This window comes from Vipera berus (genome assembly GCF_964194415.1).
Source record: "Vipera berus genome assembly, chromosome: 2".
In the NCBI taxonomy this organism is placed as follows: domain Eukaryota; kingdom Metazoa; phylum Chordata; class Lepidosauria; order Squamata; family Viperidae; genus Vipera; species Vipera berus.
The window spans coordinates 31,847-50,189 of NC_138203.1; the positions used below are offsets into that span (position 1 = coordinate 31,847).

An 18,343-nucleotide genomic window follows, 5' to 3' on the forward strand; every position below is an offset into this window, starting at 1 on the left:
TACATTGCTCTATGTCACGAATTAACTATGCCTTCTTTTTTAGTAAGCCACAAATGGTCCTAACCCCAACCACATTATGACTCAGTATTACCCAGCCCCTAACTTGCCTGAGATAAGTTACAGAGCTTCATAGATGACCAAATATTTCTTTGTTATTTCAGCTCGGCATTACTGCTTGCTGTCTCTCTGGCAATCGTGATTTAATCACACAAATTAAGCAACCCCTACAACAACACAGGGCATGCTTACAGTAATGTCCAGGATGAGGCATAGGTGGATGATGTTGAAGGTGCCCGTTTTGATGGTGGGGGATGGTAGGTGTGTAGGCTGCGGTGCGACTGCCAGTCCAAGTGGTTGTACTATCTAAAAGGATACAGAAAGCGTGCGTTTATTCCCATCTCTTTTCAAGGAAAAAGACGGCAAGCTAAGCTAAGCTAAGCTAAACCCCGGAGTGGAGTGTAAACAGTTCACTTACTGTGGTGGTAGGTAGCTGGCTGAGCGGGAAAGCCGTTCTGCTGTGCCCCCGGCTGAGGCCCTGACGGAATCTGTAAGAGCCCATCACTGTGGCTCCCTGCCAACAGACTGGTGGGTTGGCCTGGCAAAATGTAAAACAGTTCGCAACGGCTTTAAAAAACGGACGACTATCCTGTTAGAAGCCTGAAGTTACTATGCCATTTACTATGACTACAGTAATAAAACCACAATAAAACACATTTGAACGTATCAATGTAGCTGCTGAATTTAGGAAATAAATGTGAACGAGATAATATGATGCGAGGACAAAGAAGCTGAGTACCAAAAAGGCAGGACAGAAGCCACCAGCACGGCCCCCCTTTATTACTTAGAGTGTTTATCTGGCATCCCAAATAAGATCTTGTTTGCTCCATTTTTGTTTGATCTACTTAGGCCTGGGACGAAAGAGGTAAAAAACAGTGTTTGGCACTGGGTTTCTCACTAAACTTGTAGAAGCATGGAGTTATTTTCTTGATCTAAGGAGTCTTTTAGAATTATGCAAAGTAGGAGACACTGTAAAAACGTTTTAAAAAAAGATAAAAAAGCACTGTTTATCTAACTACTATCCATCTCCCAAAACACTGGCCTGTCTTCAAATCTGCTTTGTTAACATAATGTTCAGATTTCCACAGCTTTCTTTCTGACACTGACACTGAGAGCTAAACATGCTTTCTAATCTAGCAGCTAAAGTCTGGAGGTTAGAATCTGTATCCAATACATGTATACACGTGTGTGAGTCCCCATCCTCTCCACCCCCACGTTATCTTTTATATAATGAAGAACTGTAAGCTGCCAAGACAGAGACAGACTGAAACAGTACATAAATGAAATAAATGGATGAATGAATGGATAAATAAATAAATCTGGATTACAACTCTTCCTCCATAAAAGGAATCAAGTAACAACCATCATCTTTACCACTAAGTTAGTGGTAATTCATTTATTTGTTAAACTCATTAGCTGCCTATCTCAATAATAAAAAGGAAGAAAAATGAAAAGGCATGTAAACAAAAGTAAAATAATAATAGAGTAAACAATGATAAAGAACACAATGAGAATAAATACATCAATATCAAATTATATTTATATATAATCATAATTTTATAAATTAATATACACGATATAATAATCAGCCAGGATTCCAAGGCTTCTCAGTTCACTCACTAATCCCTTTAGACGAGGGGGGTCCACGGTGCTCTCTGAGCTGGCTTGTTTTCTTGCAGCCGTTTCATTGCCCAGACTAGGTAACCTCTCATCAGTGCTAGGAAAGCAGGGCTGACGGCTGTCAGTATACATTTTAGTGGCTTGCCCTGTCAGCGTTGGTGGTGGGCAGTCTTAGAGATTCTTTGATTGTTCTGTTTGCTCTTGGCTTCTTTGCTGGTTTCTTAATTGGAGTATTGTTTTCCCCTGAGCTACAAATATCCTCCTTTATTAATCTGTTTATATTAATGGTCTGATTAATCACAGCCAGGTTTCTAAAAAAGTGGGACAGACATGCATTTTCAAATAGTGGTCATTCTCTTACTTGTGGAAGGAACAGGAATGTTGGGAAAGCTGGTAGTGCTGGCGGAAGAAGACTCGGGAGGGGCTAACATAGCCGGAGTACTGTAGGGTTCAGCGGAGGCTCTGCTACTCGGGGGATGCTGAATTGTCTGAACCGAGTGGCCTTCAGCGGAGGACAGTGACGGCTGCCCTTCAAATTCATGTACGTACTCATCTTTTACTAACATGCTAGCGGGTGCTGTAAGGAAAGACAAGTTTAAGAGACTGAGGAGGAAAATACACAAACAACTGCTGTAAATAAACCCACAGAAAGAAGAAAAGCTATTTTCATTTGAAGCCACAGATAGAGAAGTATTATTTTAAATTACAAAGAAGCGTATCTATTATAAATGAATTTGGGAAACTTTTCTAATTAAAAAAGCAGGTTGATACTAGAAGTGCGTGAAATAATCAGATGCTTGAGATATTTAGATTAAAGTGGAAGAATGTTCTCAGGGTACACAAATTAACTTGAGATACAAAAATCCCAAAATATCTTTTTTGAAAGAAAAAAAATCATTATTTCTTATTTATGAGTATTAAAATCCACTGTAATGAACCAGAATAATCCTCTCAAATACTTTGGCCACCTAATGAGAAGGAAGGACTCACTGGAGAAGAGCCTAATGCTGGGAAAGATGGAGGGCGAGAGAAGAAGGGGACGACAGAGAATGAGGTGGCTGGATGGAGTCACTGAAGCAGGAGGCGTGAGCTTAAATGGACTCCAGAAGATGGTAGAGGACAGGAAGGCCTGGAGGAACGTTGTCCGTGGGGTCGCGATGGGTCGGACATGACTTCGCAGCTAACGACAACAACAACAATCCTTCTCTCATCCATGCTCTTGTGTCAATTATTTCTAGCATCTCCATGGAATTTTTGGACATTGAAATTATTCTGGACCTTATAGATTATACTCGCAACTAGTTATTTATAACCTTTATCTTGCCCAAATACAAAGGACTTTAGGCAGTATACTATGTCAGTATAGGAAAACCAAAATGATAATATGTAAATCAGGACAAGGTCAAAAAGATAATCACAAAAAACTAAGAACACTCATCCCCATCCAAGAGAGGTGCCCATGATATGAAAATGATACAAAAGAGATCCACAATTTCTCTAACAACTGCAGACAGTAAGCCAATCATTGGCAAGACGACAAAAGCAACCTGTGAAGGGCACAGAATTGTTGCCCTATTGTTGCTACAGATACATGTTGAAATTCAACACTCAGTGAGCAGGAATGGACTTTCTCCTCTTCTCCCCCCCAGGAGATTTTGAGGGTGCATGGGAGAAGCTGAAAGCTCTTATACATCAGCAAAAATCAATTCCATTAGCAGACATATCCAACCCTTATGCATATAAACTCAGAGCCAGCATCCTTCCCACACAAACCCATTAGGAAAAAAAGGGAAGTCATTTAGCATATAGGGGACTTTTTCAACATAGTCAGTGGGAATGGATTTAATTCTAGCCCAATGACAAAATAAAACCCAGTTGGGATTTAATCCGTTTGGAAATATAATAAATCCAAAATCAATTGTACGTGTACAAGAAACTGCATGTAGAAAGCAGCTAAGATCAATTAATTAGCCAAATAAATCACAGTAGGATGGATCAGACTTATTCAATGGATTTATTCCAGGTTTAAGTATATCTAACACAACGCATTAGTGGACACCCAGAAATTAGAAAATTTATGAGTTCAGGTACATGCAATATCTCATTTAGATTGATAAACTATTTTTTTTAGTTCTTGAAAAGAGCCTTTTTATTGACTTGACTCCATCAGGTGGCAATGTTAATCACATAAAATGAGTAACCAGTTAAAGGTCTCAAACAATAATTGGCAATACTGTTATTTTTCTTTATTCTTTTAAGAACACAAATAAGAATAGCAAATTATAACATCTTATTTTCTCTTCCTCTGCCATTCATATGACAGAACACTTCCTTGTGACTCATGTAATTGCATAATACAATTTGCTATTCTTTTTACTGCAGAAAAATATAGTTTCTCCAGTGTTTATGTAGCTTTAAATTTAAGATTCCATGTTGTTTATAATGCATAAAATGTTATGTATAGCTTACCAGAACTTTGCAGAGTTAATCCTGAAAGATCTTTAAAGAGGAGAAAAAACACAACAATTAGACTAGTTTGAAATACCAGTGAATAAACATTTTTACCATCCAAACGTTTAAACAAACAAAAAAAAAAGAACAGAAATATGTAAATATGTGGGAAAGGATAGGCTCCTGCAAAACGGCCAGCACCTGTCCTGGGCTGTTGGCGCCCTGTCCCTTTAAGGGGCCTCTCTGCTAGCCAGCCCGGCCACTGCAAGAGCTGAGCAGAGAGGCGGCAGCTGGGTATGGTAATGCTGGAGTTGGCGGTGTTGTAGCGAGAGTGTAGTAGGTGGTATGTGGTGGTTTGTACAGCTTGAAGCAGCTTAAGGCAAATAAAACAGTTACTCCTCTCCAGAGGTAGGGCTTGCTAAGAGGAGGAGTAGAGCAGGGGTGCCAAACTGCCAGCCTGCGGGCCAGATGCATCATGCCGAAACCACGCCCACCCCATTGCCAGCAATGGGAAAAAAGTCGCGATACGTCGCAAGACATCACGTAACGTTGCGAGTTTGACACCCCGGGAGTAGAAGAACAGGAGTTGTGGTAGAATTGGGGTGGGGGGAGTGGGCATGGTAAATAGCAGGGGGGGTTAGGGTTAGGGTGGGTGTGTTTCCCAGAGACCAGGGGTTAGGGTTCTGTTCACTCTCCAGGGTTTTGGGGCCCACTAACTTAGGATATCTATAAAAGAACCTGTGACAACGATGCGCCTTCCGTATGAAGCCTGACCACCTGGTTGTTCCCTGGGGTGTTTCGGTCAGGAGGTTAGGTGAGCTTCTGCTGCCACAGATGGTGTATTTTTTGTGACTGAGGTTACTGCATTATCTTTGTGGGTGTTCCATGCTTCTTGTTTTGATCCCTATATACCACTTAGTCACTATTTTGAGATAGGTGACCATTTAAATATTTAAATTATTATGTTCTTAAAATTCTCTACTTGGCAAATTTTTATATTAAACTGGAAGCTGTCTTTCTATGCTACCATTTCTGGAATATAATTCCATGATAGTATTTCAGAAATCCAATCTTTATTTATTGTTCCATCACAATAATACTTTTTTAAAACAACAGCTCTCAAAGGTGGACAAGGGACCAATTGATTCTTCCTTTCCATCAATGCAAATATTGTCACTTTTTTAAATCCATCTTTAAGGAACGTTTAAAGATCCATCCACCACATTCAAAATAAAGTCCGTGAGACAAAACAGTTTTCAACAGTCTTCCACAAAGCACCATGAAATCTGTGAGCAAAATCTGAATCGATTGTCATACTACCTTGAACCGAACTGACTCCTGAAACTAAATGGGCTTTTGTATGTGGTGGCTTTTTTTCAGAATGTGTTCTGATTTCTCAGTCCAGCCTACAAGGATTTCTTCCATCCAACTACTCTTCAGGTCCAAAACCATGTTCAGCTTTTCCAACATCATCAAGGCTACTTAGCCTAAAGGCTGCAAAACACAGCTCAATTGTCACAAAACCTGCCTTGACCACTAACAGCAGTAGGATGCAACATTAAAACCCACAACTATGAAACAAAAGGTCTCTTGAATACTGCAAGGCAAAGATAAGGGTAAGCAAATAATTCAAGAACACCGGAAGATTCAAGGCCATAAGGAAATCAAGTGTGTCTGTCTGTCTGTCTGTCTGTCTCTAACTCCCCGCTACAATAGCAGGAAAGAATCTGGGATATTTTACTGACAGAGATGCTGTTCTCTCTGGCATATCTCCCAAGTGTTTTAAGTTTCTTTCTGTGAAAGAAAAATAAAATAAAAGCTGCTGGTATGACTAACATTGCACCTACGCACTGCAACCTTGTTTCTGGTTGTCAGTGTTCCTGGTACATCTTTCCTACAACCAAAGAGAATAGGAAAAAAATAGCAATACCACTTAGACTTATATACTGCTTCACAGCGCTTCACAGCCCTCTCTAAGTAGTTTTACAGAGTCAGCATATTGCCACCAATAATCTGGGTCCTCATAATAATGGAGGCTCCGTTGACCAACAGCAGGAATATTTTCTAGCAGTCTGGAATCTACTGCCATGCAAGGTAACCACAAATAAAAAGAACTTACTCAGAAAGTAGAAGAGTCAGGAATCCGTTGTTAAAGCTAACCCAATTTCTAATTTAACTTCAACAATTAACATGGATTTATGAACAAACTTACCAATGCCAGGTGACACAACACGTTCATAATGATATGGATTCACACAGACACTGTCACATTTCAAGTCAAATGCATACTGGCAATATTTGACATGTTTGAGTTCATTTTTGTGAAGATCAGGCCACCTCCATAGCCGTGCATAAATTACATGCGGAAAGCCCTTTCGACCAGCCACCTAAAAAGATTGAAAATAATGGAAAAATTCAATGGAAAATTAGAGTGAAAATGATTTAAGAAATCTAGGATATGAAGGAAATGCCATTATGTTTTATACTCTATTGCTACAAAAAAAACCCATCACTCATCTATAAGCACAATTCACACAGGGTCATAGGCAAGCGTGACAATGGTCCATTCCTCTACATCTCTTTCTCACTACATAAAATAAAGAACATGAAACAGCACCAGATATGCTTCTACTAACCTGAAGCCTTCCATCCAGTGTTCTCTGAATCGTAACGCATTTGCTAGGATGAGCTCCGTTGGTGGTTATGGCTGTAATTAAGGAATCCAGTTCATCTTTTTTCTCCTTGAGTTTTTTAACTAAGCTTTCAATAGCCCTCTTTGCAAATGTTTCACTCTCCCCTCCTTGTCGATGGCACATCAAACTGTGAACAATGCTCAGGCAAGCATCGTTACTGGTTGGCGTGTTGGTAATAGACATACTGTCCATTGGTGGTACAGTTCTCGCTTCAAGACCAAAGATCCCGGCCAGCCAGTGGGCCGGAGACTACATCCAGGATAAGCCTAAGAGGAAGGGGAAAAAAAAAAAGACCAAACATTACAAGGGCGGCAACTAAATGTTTTCTGTTTGGATCCTAGGCCATATTTTTCTGTGTTACCACTATCATATTTAAATTTATTAAAATGAACGGGATGGAAAAATAGTCCAACTCAAACATGCTTCTTTCCCACAAACATCAAGGTTGGAAGTTTTTTTTAAAACAAATGTGTCATCTTCCCCTAATTTTCTCAACGAGCATAGATTGGAATTGAACCCTGCTATCCTTGCAAATCCAATCAATTGTATCTCTGAGCACCGACTTGAAAGCAAATGATGTTTTGCCCATTTGTCTATACGGTGAAAGGCCAGCCATGGAGTCAACCTCTTCACCTTCTCCAAACTGTTAGGCCTGCCTCCCTTTGGGGGGGGGAAGGAGGGGTGTACAAACAGGGTCCAGGAGAGTCCTTGACTTACAACAGTTTGTTTAGTGATCATTTGAAGTTACAACGGCACTTTAAAAAGTGGCTTATGACCATTTTACACACTTTTGACCGTTGCAGCTTCCCCATAGTTATGTGACTTACATTTGGATGCTTGACAACTGCCTTGCATTTATGATGGCTGCAGTGTCCCAAAGTCACATGATTCCTTTTTGCGACCTTTTGACAAGCAAAGTCAATGGAGAAACCAGATTCACTTAACAACCATATTACTAACTTAACAACTGCAGTGATTCACTTACCTACTGTGGCAAAAAAAAGTTGTAAAATGGGCAAAACTAACGTAACCAGTTTCTCACTTAACAACGTACATTTTTGGCTCAATTGTGGTCGTAAGATTAGAATAAAGGGAGGTGTGATGGCAAAACATTTAGGAAACCCTGATTTAGAAACAAATGCAATACCTAGCAACATGTGGGAGGGCAAGACAGACAAGTCCAGATTTGCCGAGGTAAAACAACAGGGATTATTTATCAGTTTAAAATTCAAAGTACAAAATGGAGATGGGGGAAGAAGAAAAAACTTGTCTGGACTTGCCCAACAGTTCTACCCTTATTGTTAAAAAAAAAACTTTTCTTAAAAGGAAGTAGATGGGAGACAGATCACCTGGAAAAAGGATAGAGATTGCTAAAATGTAAGCAAAATGGAGATTGTAATCAGCCACATGGGGAGTTAGTTTACAGAAGTAGAGGACCAAGCAAAAAGTAGGAGGAACTGTGATAGGAGTGAAGGTGAACTTCTCTGGGGCCGGAGGTGAAGGAGGTGTTGGAAGAAAAGTCTTCATCGTGGTTCAGTCCAAGCCGGGAATAAACATGGCAACTGCTTTAGGAAGAAGCTTGCAGTTTATTGAAGAGGAGAGCCAGACAGAAAGATGGCTCTGGAAGAAAAAAGGGTGAGCACAAGTAGGGAGTGGGTCTTTATACCCCCTAGAGCCTTTTGTTTGGAGTTGTTCCTGTGGCATGAACTTTGACCTGAGTCTGAGTGTGCCTTTCTGGCACTCTGATGGTGCTGGGTTAATCCTATTATGTCCCAAAGGTCATATATCCTGCTTCCTTGGGGCTGGGGCTGATGGCTCTTAAGAGTTTGGGTGGGTTATGTAGACTTTAAGTCTTTGTCTTCTAGCTTCGACCTTCCTGTATTTACATCTGCATTTCTATAGAGCCGGTTTCTGCTTGGGGGAGGGAGACTTGGGGCTATAAAGAAAACTGGGCATGCTTTTCTGCCTCTTTAAGATCCTTTGAGAAAAGAAGTTACAACAGCACTGAAAAAAGTGACTTATGACCATTTTTCACACATATGACCACTGCAGCATCCCCATGGGCACATGAACAGAATTCAGATGCTTGGCAGCCGAATTGTATTTATAACGGTCGTTGTGTCCCGACAGCATGTGACCATCTTTTGTGACTTTCTCACAAGCGAAGTCAATGGGGAAGCCAGATTCACTTAACAACTGTGTTACCAGTTTAACAACTGCAGTGATTCACTTAACAAATGTGGGAAGAAAAGTCGTAAAATGGGGCAAAACTCACTTAACAAATTTCTCCCTTAGCAACATAAATTCTGGGCTCAATTGTGGTCGTAAATGGAGGACTACCTGTACTAACTCTGGACAAGTCAAAATGCTGAAAAGATTAAGATAAAATATATTTACCAGTCAACCAACATTCTATCACACATGAAGATACTTTGGTCCTCAGAGCACTGCCATGCTAAAATAACAAATAAAACTGTGGAATTGGATGCAGTCTTTATCTACCCTTCAACTGAATAATTAAGAGCACAGCTGCTCTAGGGAAAAAAAATCTATCACTATGAAATGTCTACTGTCTTTCCACAACCACAAAAGCAGTACTCTGCTGCTGATGAAAATCTTTAGCAAGAGAGAGTACACATTTTTTAGGTACCAAAGCTCTGGGAGGGGGTGCAAATGGACTATTCCCTGTTCTGAATTTATACCAACATACATAAAACAAATTCAAGTGCATTCAATTTACTTTAAAGAGACTTCTTGAAATTTAAACCTTGAAAAAACAAATCTGAGAAAAGGAGCAGATCATGTATTTTCCACCAATAGTGAGGAGAAAGCAGCAACTGAATGATAGATGCAATAACAGGGAGGCAAGCAGGGAAAGACAGAAATCAAACTGGGATAAAACTGGAAACATGGGGTTAAATTATTAACTCTGACTTAAATTCCAAATAAACAAATTTGGCAAAAATCTGTTTCTAAGCATGCACTCAAAGTAGCACCTGTCTGCAACGCTTGAAAATAGCCACACCTTTTTTATGGCATCATGCAGCTGTTGTGCAATCCTTAAAAAAAGAAGTTACAGATAGGCACTATATTTGCAATCCCATATACTTTAAAGTGCTTTTCTGCCTTCCAATCCAAAGCAGTGCATAATTTTTTTTTTCAAAACTAGGGCACAAAGGAGGAAAACCAACCTTCCAAAGACCAAACCTCTTTTTTCAAACCTGATTCACAGAGGTTTTATTTTATTTATTTACTTATTTTTATGCCAGGCTCTAGATGATAAGAGATGCAAGATGAAGCCACCTATTTCATTCAAGGCAAACTTGCACCATGAGATGCTTAATGTTCTTTCATCTCAAAAACATAAAAAAGACTTATTTTGTCCAGTATCTCATTTTTCACTGCATTCTAAAGATAGTAAGCTTCCAAGAACCCAAGTTAGTTAGGTCTCTGGGCTTAAATGCTTAAATTTACTGGCTTAGAAGTCAGCAAGCCTTTTTCCATAGTCTTAACTATCCATGGCTCTATTTCATCGTCCTTTGTCTCGAATCTATCTTGTGTTAACAAATGTTATACTAATTCTTTCTTTTTACATAACTTGCCTTGTTCAATTTTCTTGGATGACCTGAGATTCAAGTATTACAAAAGGGAAAAATCTGCATATGTCTAACACTAGAGTAGACTAGAGCTGGAAGGGACCTTGGAGGTCTTCTAGTCCAGCCCCACCCCCGCTCAAGCAGGAGAACCTACACCATCTCAGACCAGGGACTGTCCAACCTAGGAGTGGAAGCTTAAAAATCATCATTTCAGTCAAGTCTATTAAGCACAAAAGATTTTCTCCCGGCAAAAGTTTACGCTTAATGGAAATGGCTGGAGGAAGTCACACAACCTCCAAAGAAGCTAAAGTCTGTAATGAACCCAGTCTTAGTGGTCAGCCCTCACCCCGAGGCACAAAAATAATCTCAATAACATTTACATGTAGCTGTCTTCTTAACCTTTCAGTAATAGCGTTTCATGATTAATAAATTCCTTGCTTTCAACACTGCAAACCTGACTTTTACATTCTGGAAAAGATACTGATTAGGAAAGATACAGTACTATGCACTCCTTCTGTTGTTGTTAGTTGCAAAGTCGTGTCCGACCCATCGCGACCCTATGGACAATGTTCCTCCAGGCCTTCCTGTCCTCTACCATCTTCTGGAGTCCATTTAAGCTCACGCCTCCTGCTTCAGTGACTCCATCCAGCCACCTCCTTCTCTGTTGTCCCCTTCTTCTATTGCCCTCAATCTTTCCCAGCATTAGGCTCTTCTCCAGTGAGTCCTTCCTTCTCATTAGGTGGCCAAAGTAGGTAAGAGTTAAATTAACACTTAACTTTCAAGGTAACTGGGAAGTTCCAAAATCATTTCTAAGAAAGCATCAGCAACATACATGTGTTGGTTGAATCACAAAGCCACTTTTATCATATCCCTTTTGCAGATGTGGCTTCAATCTGTCTCCATAAAATCCCAATCGATGTTTATCAACCCAGCCATCTTTTTAACAGAAGCAACAGAATTCAAAGAATGACAGATTTCCCCATTAAGAGTGCTATGCTGCTACAATGTAGTGCCCCTTTTCATTCCTCAGAATACTTCCGCCCTAAAGGGATATTTGAGCAATCAATTTGGAAGCATGCTCTGCATGCTTTAAATATCATTGCAGCCTTTGCATAGCTTGCCTCAGTTAACAATCATTTAATTTAATATTTGCATTTGTATATATATTTACCACTGTTTAGCTCCATAAAAAGCAATGCAGATAGGGATGTGTTCAAAGTTCACAGGCAATTGTTAAATGTGTGAATTAAAAACTCCCTCTTTCATTAGGTTCTTCCATTTCTACTTTATTGCCAGAGGGATTCCTAATGTGGGAATGACCCATCTGCAAAGCCATATCCTTCTTTAATATTCTAGCTCATTCCTTTCTTTACACACTGGACAATTCACTAAATTGTGGGGAAGGGAATCCAATACCTTGCACTTTTTCTTCATAGAGAAGAATCTTACCACGATCAGTTCAGGGCTAAAAAGAATGCTGGCCTTTTTTGTCTTGAAGCATGTTTTTTTATACTTCTTTAAGTGTTCATGTATCATGGAAGACAGTTGCATGATTGTTTTATTTTCCCATCATTAATCTGTAAATCTGGAGAAGATCTACTTTCGTTACCGCTACCTGCCCCAGGTCATCAGGATTGGAACAGCATATAAATTCTGAAGAAATAAGTAAATAACTGTACATGACAGTCCATAGGGAAATGATATATTTGATATGAGGAAACGCAAACAGAAGCCAAAGACACTATTCTTAATACAGACGCATAAAAGGAACTTCAGCTCCTGATTCATGAGCCCTGCATCTCACAGTAATACTCTACTAATAAAAGAATAACTGGAGGTTTCAAATGGCTCTTTGACACCAATCTGAATTGCCAAGTGCAATTCAAGGTGCCAGTTGTCTCTGGGTCAGGGTGGCACAATGGCTCAGCAGTTAAGATGCTGGGCTTGTCAGCTGGAAAGCCAACAGCCTGGGTTTGGGACCCAAGTGCCACGCGCGTGAGGGGCTGAGCTCCTGTTCCTTGCCTCAATTCCTGCCAACCTAGCAGTTCAAAACCATGCAAATGCAAGTAGATAAATAGGCACCACTTCGGCCCGTATTCTCACGATGACACAGACTTCCTCAGCTGAGAATCAGAGCTGAGCGTCACTTCCCTGAGTTTGTCATGACTGGGTAGGGGAAGCCTAAACCTTTTCAGATCCAGAGCAGCTACCTGAGGGGCCAGCATCTTCTGTACTCCTCCTCCAGGTTCCGTCTCTAGGGGAATGCCATCGCTTGGCCCTTCAACGCAGCCATTTTCAAATACCACTCCCACATTGTGGAATTCCCTTGCCACAGAAATCTCATATTTTTTCCCCCTTCTCAGTTTCAGGAAAGCAGTTAAGATCTGGTTATTCCATCAGATGAAGCCAAACCCGAGACTTTCAATCCTGAAAAGATTAACAACATATGCTGAAAAATTAGACTGAAGACTAAATAAATATTAAGTGTAAAAACAAAATCTTTTAAAATAATTTCATGGATCCAAGAGCTACCACCAATGCATTTTTCTTGCCAAAAGTACAGTACCACAACTACTAAGAGGAACATGTGACATGTATTCAATAATCACCCTCACTAACATTTGAAGTCTGGTAGAGAATCATTTTGGAAGTATGCATTTAAAAGGATAAAAAACTGCATGTAAACAAAGTCTAATGTTTCAAAAATGGTTTCAGAAGAATAGCACAAGCTTTGTCAATTATTACAGAAGAAAGCATAAACTAGGACCTGATAGTTAGTACCATTAAATTCAATGGGACTTACTTCCGAGTAGAGTAAGGCTATTCACAAGACACATCAACCACAAAGCACCCAAGCACATTCAAATCAAACGTATTGTGCAATCTCAGCCCATAGAGTTAAGTGTGTTGTGCAAACTCAGAAAACTGGTTCACCATGACCATGTACATCGTTATATGCTGACTAATCATAATAATGCCACAGAATTATAATAGATAACATATACATTACTGTTAGAAGCAAATGACAAACTATAAATGTTGTCAGGAAATAACTCTTGCATTGCAATGAGATCTCACTTTGTCATTTAATAGTAGGAAAAGCTCTTTTAAATAGAATGGAAACAGGATGGCTAGTCTGAAGAAGAGTAGGAGTGTATTTATAATGCACAACTGTTTACAAAAGAAACCATCTCAATGATCTCCCCCAACTGAAGACATATGACATTAAAGAGTCACATCTAAATCTGAGCTGGTTATGGAGTTTAACTGTACTGAAATAGCATGAGGGGAGGGTTGATTGCAAAAGGTTTAAACAGATTTTTTTGGGGGGGTTATTAACAGGCAGAATATTGCTGTAATTTGATAAAATCTTTACTAAATAAAGAACTTATCTAATCACACCCATGTAGACTGTTGGATATTCCTATCCAGCTCTACCACTCATAAACAAATTTTGCCAATGCTCTTCTGAGAGAGAGAGGAATCAAACCTTTTCTAATTGTTGTTGTGCTTCATCTAGAAAAGCAATTTCCCCTAATGACAATGGATACTGCCCTCTGTTTCCCCGGCTTTCCAGCACTGCAGGAGCCGAACAAGAGAGTTCTCTAACCCTCTAGAGCAGGGATTTCCCTGGGGGTGCAAGACAATATTCCAGGGGGTGTTAAAACTTGGGTTTAGGAGTTTCAAAATTATAGCGTACATGCATAATTAATTCATTGGTTATTTTGAACTTTTGTAAGGGTTGCAAGAATATATCAGAAGCGTTCTAGGGGTGTGGGGTATGGAAAAGGTTGGGAACCACTGCTCTAGAGCAGGGCTTTTCAACCAGTGGTATGGGTACCACCTGTGGTACATTGGCACCTGGCAGGTGGTACGCGACCATCCTAGAAAAGTGATGGAGGGGGAGAGGAATGAGCTGAACTGGTGGCAGCACCGTGAGAGATGGCTGGAGCTGCAGGGCTGTCAGGGCTCAGCGGAAGCGCCAGGATCAGCGCTTCTTCAGGGCTGTCAGGGCTCAGTAGAAGCGCCAGGATCAGCGCCAGGCTTCAGATGGAGCTCTGCGCTGATCCTGGCGCTTCTGCTGAGCCCAGAAGAAGCGCCGATCAGCTGGAATGTTGCAGCATCTCCACAGTCTTGTGATTTACATTCAGATGCTTGGCAACTGATTCATTTTTTTCAGTGCCATTGTAACTTCGAACCGTCACTAAGTGAACTGTTGTAAGTCGAGGACTACCTGTACTTCATCACTTTTTGCCTGTGTTTTTTTTGGTAATCAAGTTTTTGACACCTTGCTAGGCAACTGGTGGTACTCGGATGTTGCCATATCCTAAAAGTGGTACAATGGGTGAAAATGTTGAAAAGCCCTAGAGCAATACAAGAGGAAAAGAAAAAAAAGGCACATATATTTTATCATCAGCAGGCCAGCATTGAAGGTGTGTAAAACTTTAAAATGATTTTAGGTCAAAACATCCAATTTCAAGACTGATTCTTTTCCTTTAGGTTTTTCTTGCCAGAGGCACAAGGAAGTTTCTGATTCCGAGGACTAGAATAATCTATTCTATAGTTTCTAAGCATTTTTTTAAGTTTTAACAATTTTGCACTTTAAATAGAATATTTAAAGTTTAAAACATTTCAAACTTGAAATATTTTGAATGGGGACAGTAATAAATGCAAATAAATACCTTGGTGCAAATAAATGCAAATAAATGCAAATAAATGCCTTGGTGGAGCAGTGGGCTAATGCCTCCTTAAGTAACACCAGCTGCCTGCAATTAGTTCAGGTTCGAGTCCCACCAGGCTCAAGGTTGACTCAGCCTTCCATCCTTCTGAGGTAGGTAAAATGAGGACCCAGATTGTTGGGGGCAATTAAGCTGACTTTGTAATAATGCCGTTTGGGGTGTGTGTGAAAGCCCTAATAAGCAGGCATATACATAGAATGAAGGCTACTGCTAAGCTTGTAAGCCGCCCTGAGTCTTCGGAGAAGGGCGGGATATAAATGGAATTAAAATAAAATAAAAATAAAATAAATAATGCTAACCATTTGCAGTTGCTCTTAATCTTAGCTAGTATGTGTAAACACGGCAGATAAGTATTCTAAATGTCTTTAAATTTTCTTTATGAAAATGGAGAAAAGGTTTTTAGTGACTATGCTAAAACATTCAAAAATGTTTAAGAAATAAAGAAAAGAATCCATATAAATTACTTACACTGTCATTTATACCAAAGAATTTTAATGTCAAGGTGATCATTTGCATATCTGTCAACCATCAAGGAAGACCAGGCATCCATATAGATACTGCACAATTTCTGAACTGGCTATTAACCAACATCTGCTAATATCTTGATTTGATATCCATTTCCGGTATCAGTTTTCATTTCTACACTATTTTTCTACAGTGCTTTAAGTTTGACTAATATCGAAAACAAGCGGTATAGAAAGACACGTGCAACAGAAACAAATCTACAATCGAGTTCCTTACTCCGTAACAACTCCGGTAACAAAGTAACAAATGTTAGTAACAAAGATAAAATCTTCTATTTTCACATAACGTATCTACTTGTTACCACGGATTCAGGAAATACTATCCTCGAAAGCAGACACTTTACCCCTTCTATATGGGAAATTTTTATTATGCAAACATTCATCACAATAACACTCGGCAACGACTTTCAATTCAGCACCTAGGAAAGAGAGACACGAAGTCTGCACTCGATTCAGTATCGCTTTTTGGTGCGTCCCTCTCCGCGCGCTCCCCTCCGCCCATTTTAAAAAAACAAAACCCGACGCACGTGGACGGGGAACTGACTCGGCCCGATCCCCGATCCACCCAGGATCCCCCCAAAGTTGTCAGGAAAAGCGTCGGTGGCAGAAACAAAGTAACCCGAGGAGAGTCACAACGTAAAAAACCGAAACCCCCCAATCTTCCCCGGGCGCGACGAAGCCGTCCCGCTCCGTCAATCCTTCCCTCCCCCCCCCCCCGCCACGCGTTATTTGCTTTTCTTTCTTTTGGCCTGCCGCGACCGCCCCCCCTCCCTCCCTCCTTCCCCTCCCCCCCCGCCCGGAGTTTTGCTGCGAGCGCCAAAGGAAGCGCAGCGGCAGCCCCGGAACCCGCGCAAGGCTCCATTTTAGAAGCGGGCGAGGCCGGAGGAAATTTGGGGCCGGGAGGGAGGGAGGCGGGCTCGGCCGGGACTCCGAGGCCGCTTACCCCACCCCCTCCTTCCCCTCACCCCCCCCCCGAGGAAGCGGGCCCTGCCGAGCCTCTCCCCCCTCCCCTCCCCTCCCCTCCCCCGTGGGGGCGGCCGGGCTCTTTGTTCTTCGCGCCGGCAACGGACCCGGCGCGGCTGCCGCAGCCTCCCCGGCTGTCGTGCAGCGCTTCCCTCCCCTCCCCTCCCAGCAGGCTGGGAATGATGGGCGTTGCAGTCCGCGGCGCCTGAGGAGGAGGCGGCGGCGACGGCGGAGGCTGCAGCCCTCGGGGGCCCCGGGCAGAAAGCGAGGCGGAAGGGGCGTTACCTGGGCCTCAGTCGGGACCCCGCCGGGGCCGCCGCCGTCGCCGTGGCCGGCCTGCGAGGGGCCTCAGCGCCCCCTCCTCCTCCTCCTCCTCGCCCCGCCTTCCCCGAGAGAGAGGGGGGAGGGGCGGCGCGGCTCCCTCGCGGCGCGCGCGCGCAAACGGCCTCCAGGCGCGAGGGAAGGACGTTCCAGACGACGACGACGGCGGCCCCCGCCTGCGTCGCCGTCGTCGTGTTGTTGTTGCCGCCGCTGCCGCAGACGCGTCCCAGTCAGGCCCCGCGGCGCATGCGCCTCACATCCCTGGCTGGCCAGTGGGTTCCGCAACCCGAGCTCCCCAGTCGGCCGAGCGCGGTGCGCATGCTCGCACCCGTCCCGTGACGCGCTGGAAGATCTTCCTGGAGAACGGCGCGGGAGGGCGCGGCCGTGAACTTTGGGAAAAGCGGGGGGGGGGGATGCCATGTTTCCTTAGTTTCGAAGTTGCCGCCCGCCCTGAAAGAGAACGGGGAGGGTTCAGGGCGGACTTGGCTTGCTGCCTTGCCGTGGCTCTTCACGTTCCCACCCACGCGCGACCCTCCTCGTAGAGCTGCGCCGCCCACGCGAAGCCTGTCGTGTTCATCAGCCCCCTCCGTCGGGTAAAGGTGCCCTCGAAGCAGCTGGGAAAATTGTCTTTCGACCCCCAGACGGCCCCTTCCCCCCCCCGGTCCAGCGGAACCGGAACCTCTGGAAGGAGGCCTGGAGGGGGGAGGGGCCTCTTGGGGCCCTAAGGCTGGGCCCGCCTCTCCGCCCACGGCTCTCCACGTGTCTGTCCGTTCCCCACGAGCGTTTTTGCTGCCCACCGGCCCAAATAGGCCTCCTGAGCCCACACCCGGAGCCCCGACCGGTTCGGCTCCAGCGCGTTTGGCAACACCTCCCCACGAACTGGCAAACTCGCAAGTTTGGTTTGTCTCGCCAGGTACACGCATATATCCGAACTAGACTTGTGTTGTTTCTCCGGGCCACATATACACAGTTTATTTTTTGCTCATTTTTACGCGGTGTATATTGGAGGTGGTGACCCTTTGAGAGCAGAATGCAAGGAAATCTCATTTTAATGTATGCTGATTAAGTGTACGTTTCAAGTGACAATAAAGTGTTCTATTCTATTCCGTTCCATCCCGTTATATTCTACTCTGATAACCGATGCAGAGTTAGCATTCTCACGGTCAAAATGAATGGCAGCCATCAGAAGCCGACTAGAGAACCGCGCTCGTCCAATCCCCGAGGGAGAGCAAGGTCACGTGTAGCGCCTGTTGTTTCTGAATGAACTTCAGCTCAAGCGGATCTTTCTTTGATGGGCTGTTAAGCCGTAGAGAGCTTTCTATCCATAAGAACAAGTCGACGTGGACTTAAGCATGCTGGCTGGAGGATTCTGGGAGTTG

The 18,343-nt window shown here is 42.8% G+C and overlaps 1 protein-coding gene across 2 annotated transcripts in view; it reads right to left on the reverse strand.

Annotated features, from left to right (window-relative positions):
• The window catches only part of SMAD4 (SMAD family member 4), a 28,024-nt gene extending 10,830 nt beyond the window's left edge, over positions 1 to 17,194 (reverse strand). For both annotated transcript variants that reach the window (XM_081320799.1, XM_081320798.1), the window contains exons 1-7: positions 16,929 to 17,194; positions 6,765 to 7,087; positions 6,341 to 6,515; positions 4,147 to 4,176; positions 2,039 to 2,254; positions 476 to 595; positions 250 to 363 (exon numbers count right to left, since the gene is read on the reverse strand). In XM_081320799.1, coding sequence (XP_081176925.1) covers positions 250 to 363; positions 476 to 595; positions 2,039 to 2,254; positions 4,147 to 4,176; positions 6,341 to 6,515; positions 6,765 to 7,013 — 904 coding nt within the window. In that variant the 5' untranslated portion in view covers positions 7,014 to 7,087; positions 16,929 to 17,194. The remainder of the gene's footprint in view (positions 1 to 249; positions 364 to 475; positions 596 to 2,038; positions 2,255 to 4,146; positions 4,177 to 6,340; positions 6,516 to 6,764; positions 7,088 to 16,928) is intronic.
• Positions 17,195 to 18,343: the final 1,149 nt, after the last annotated feature.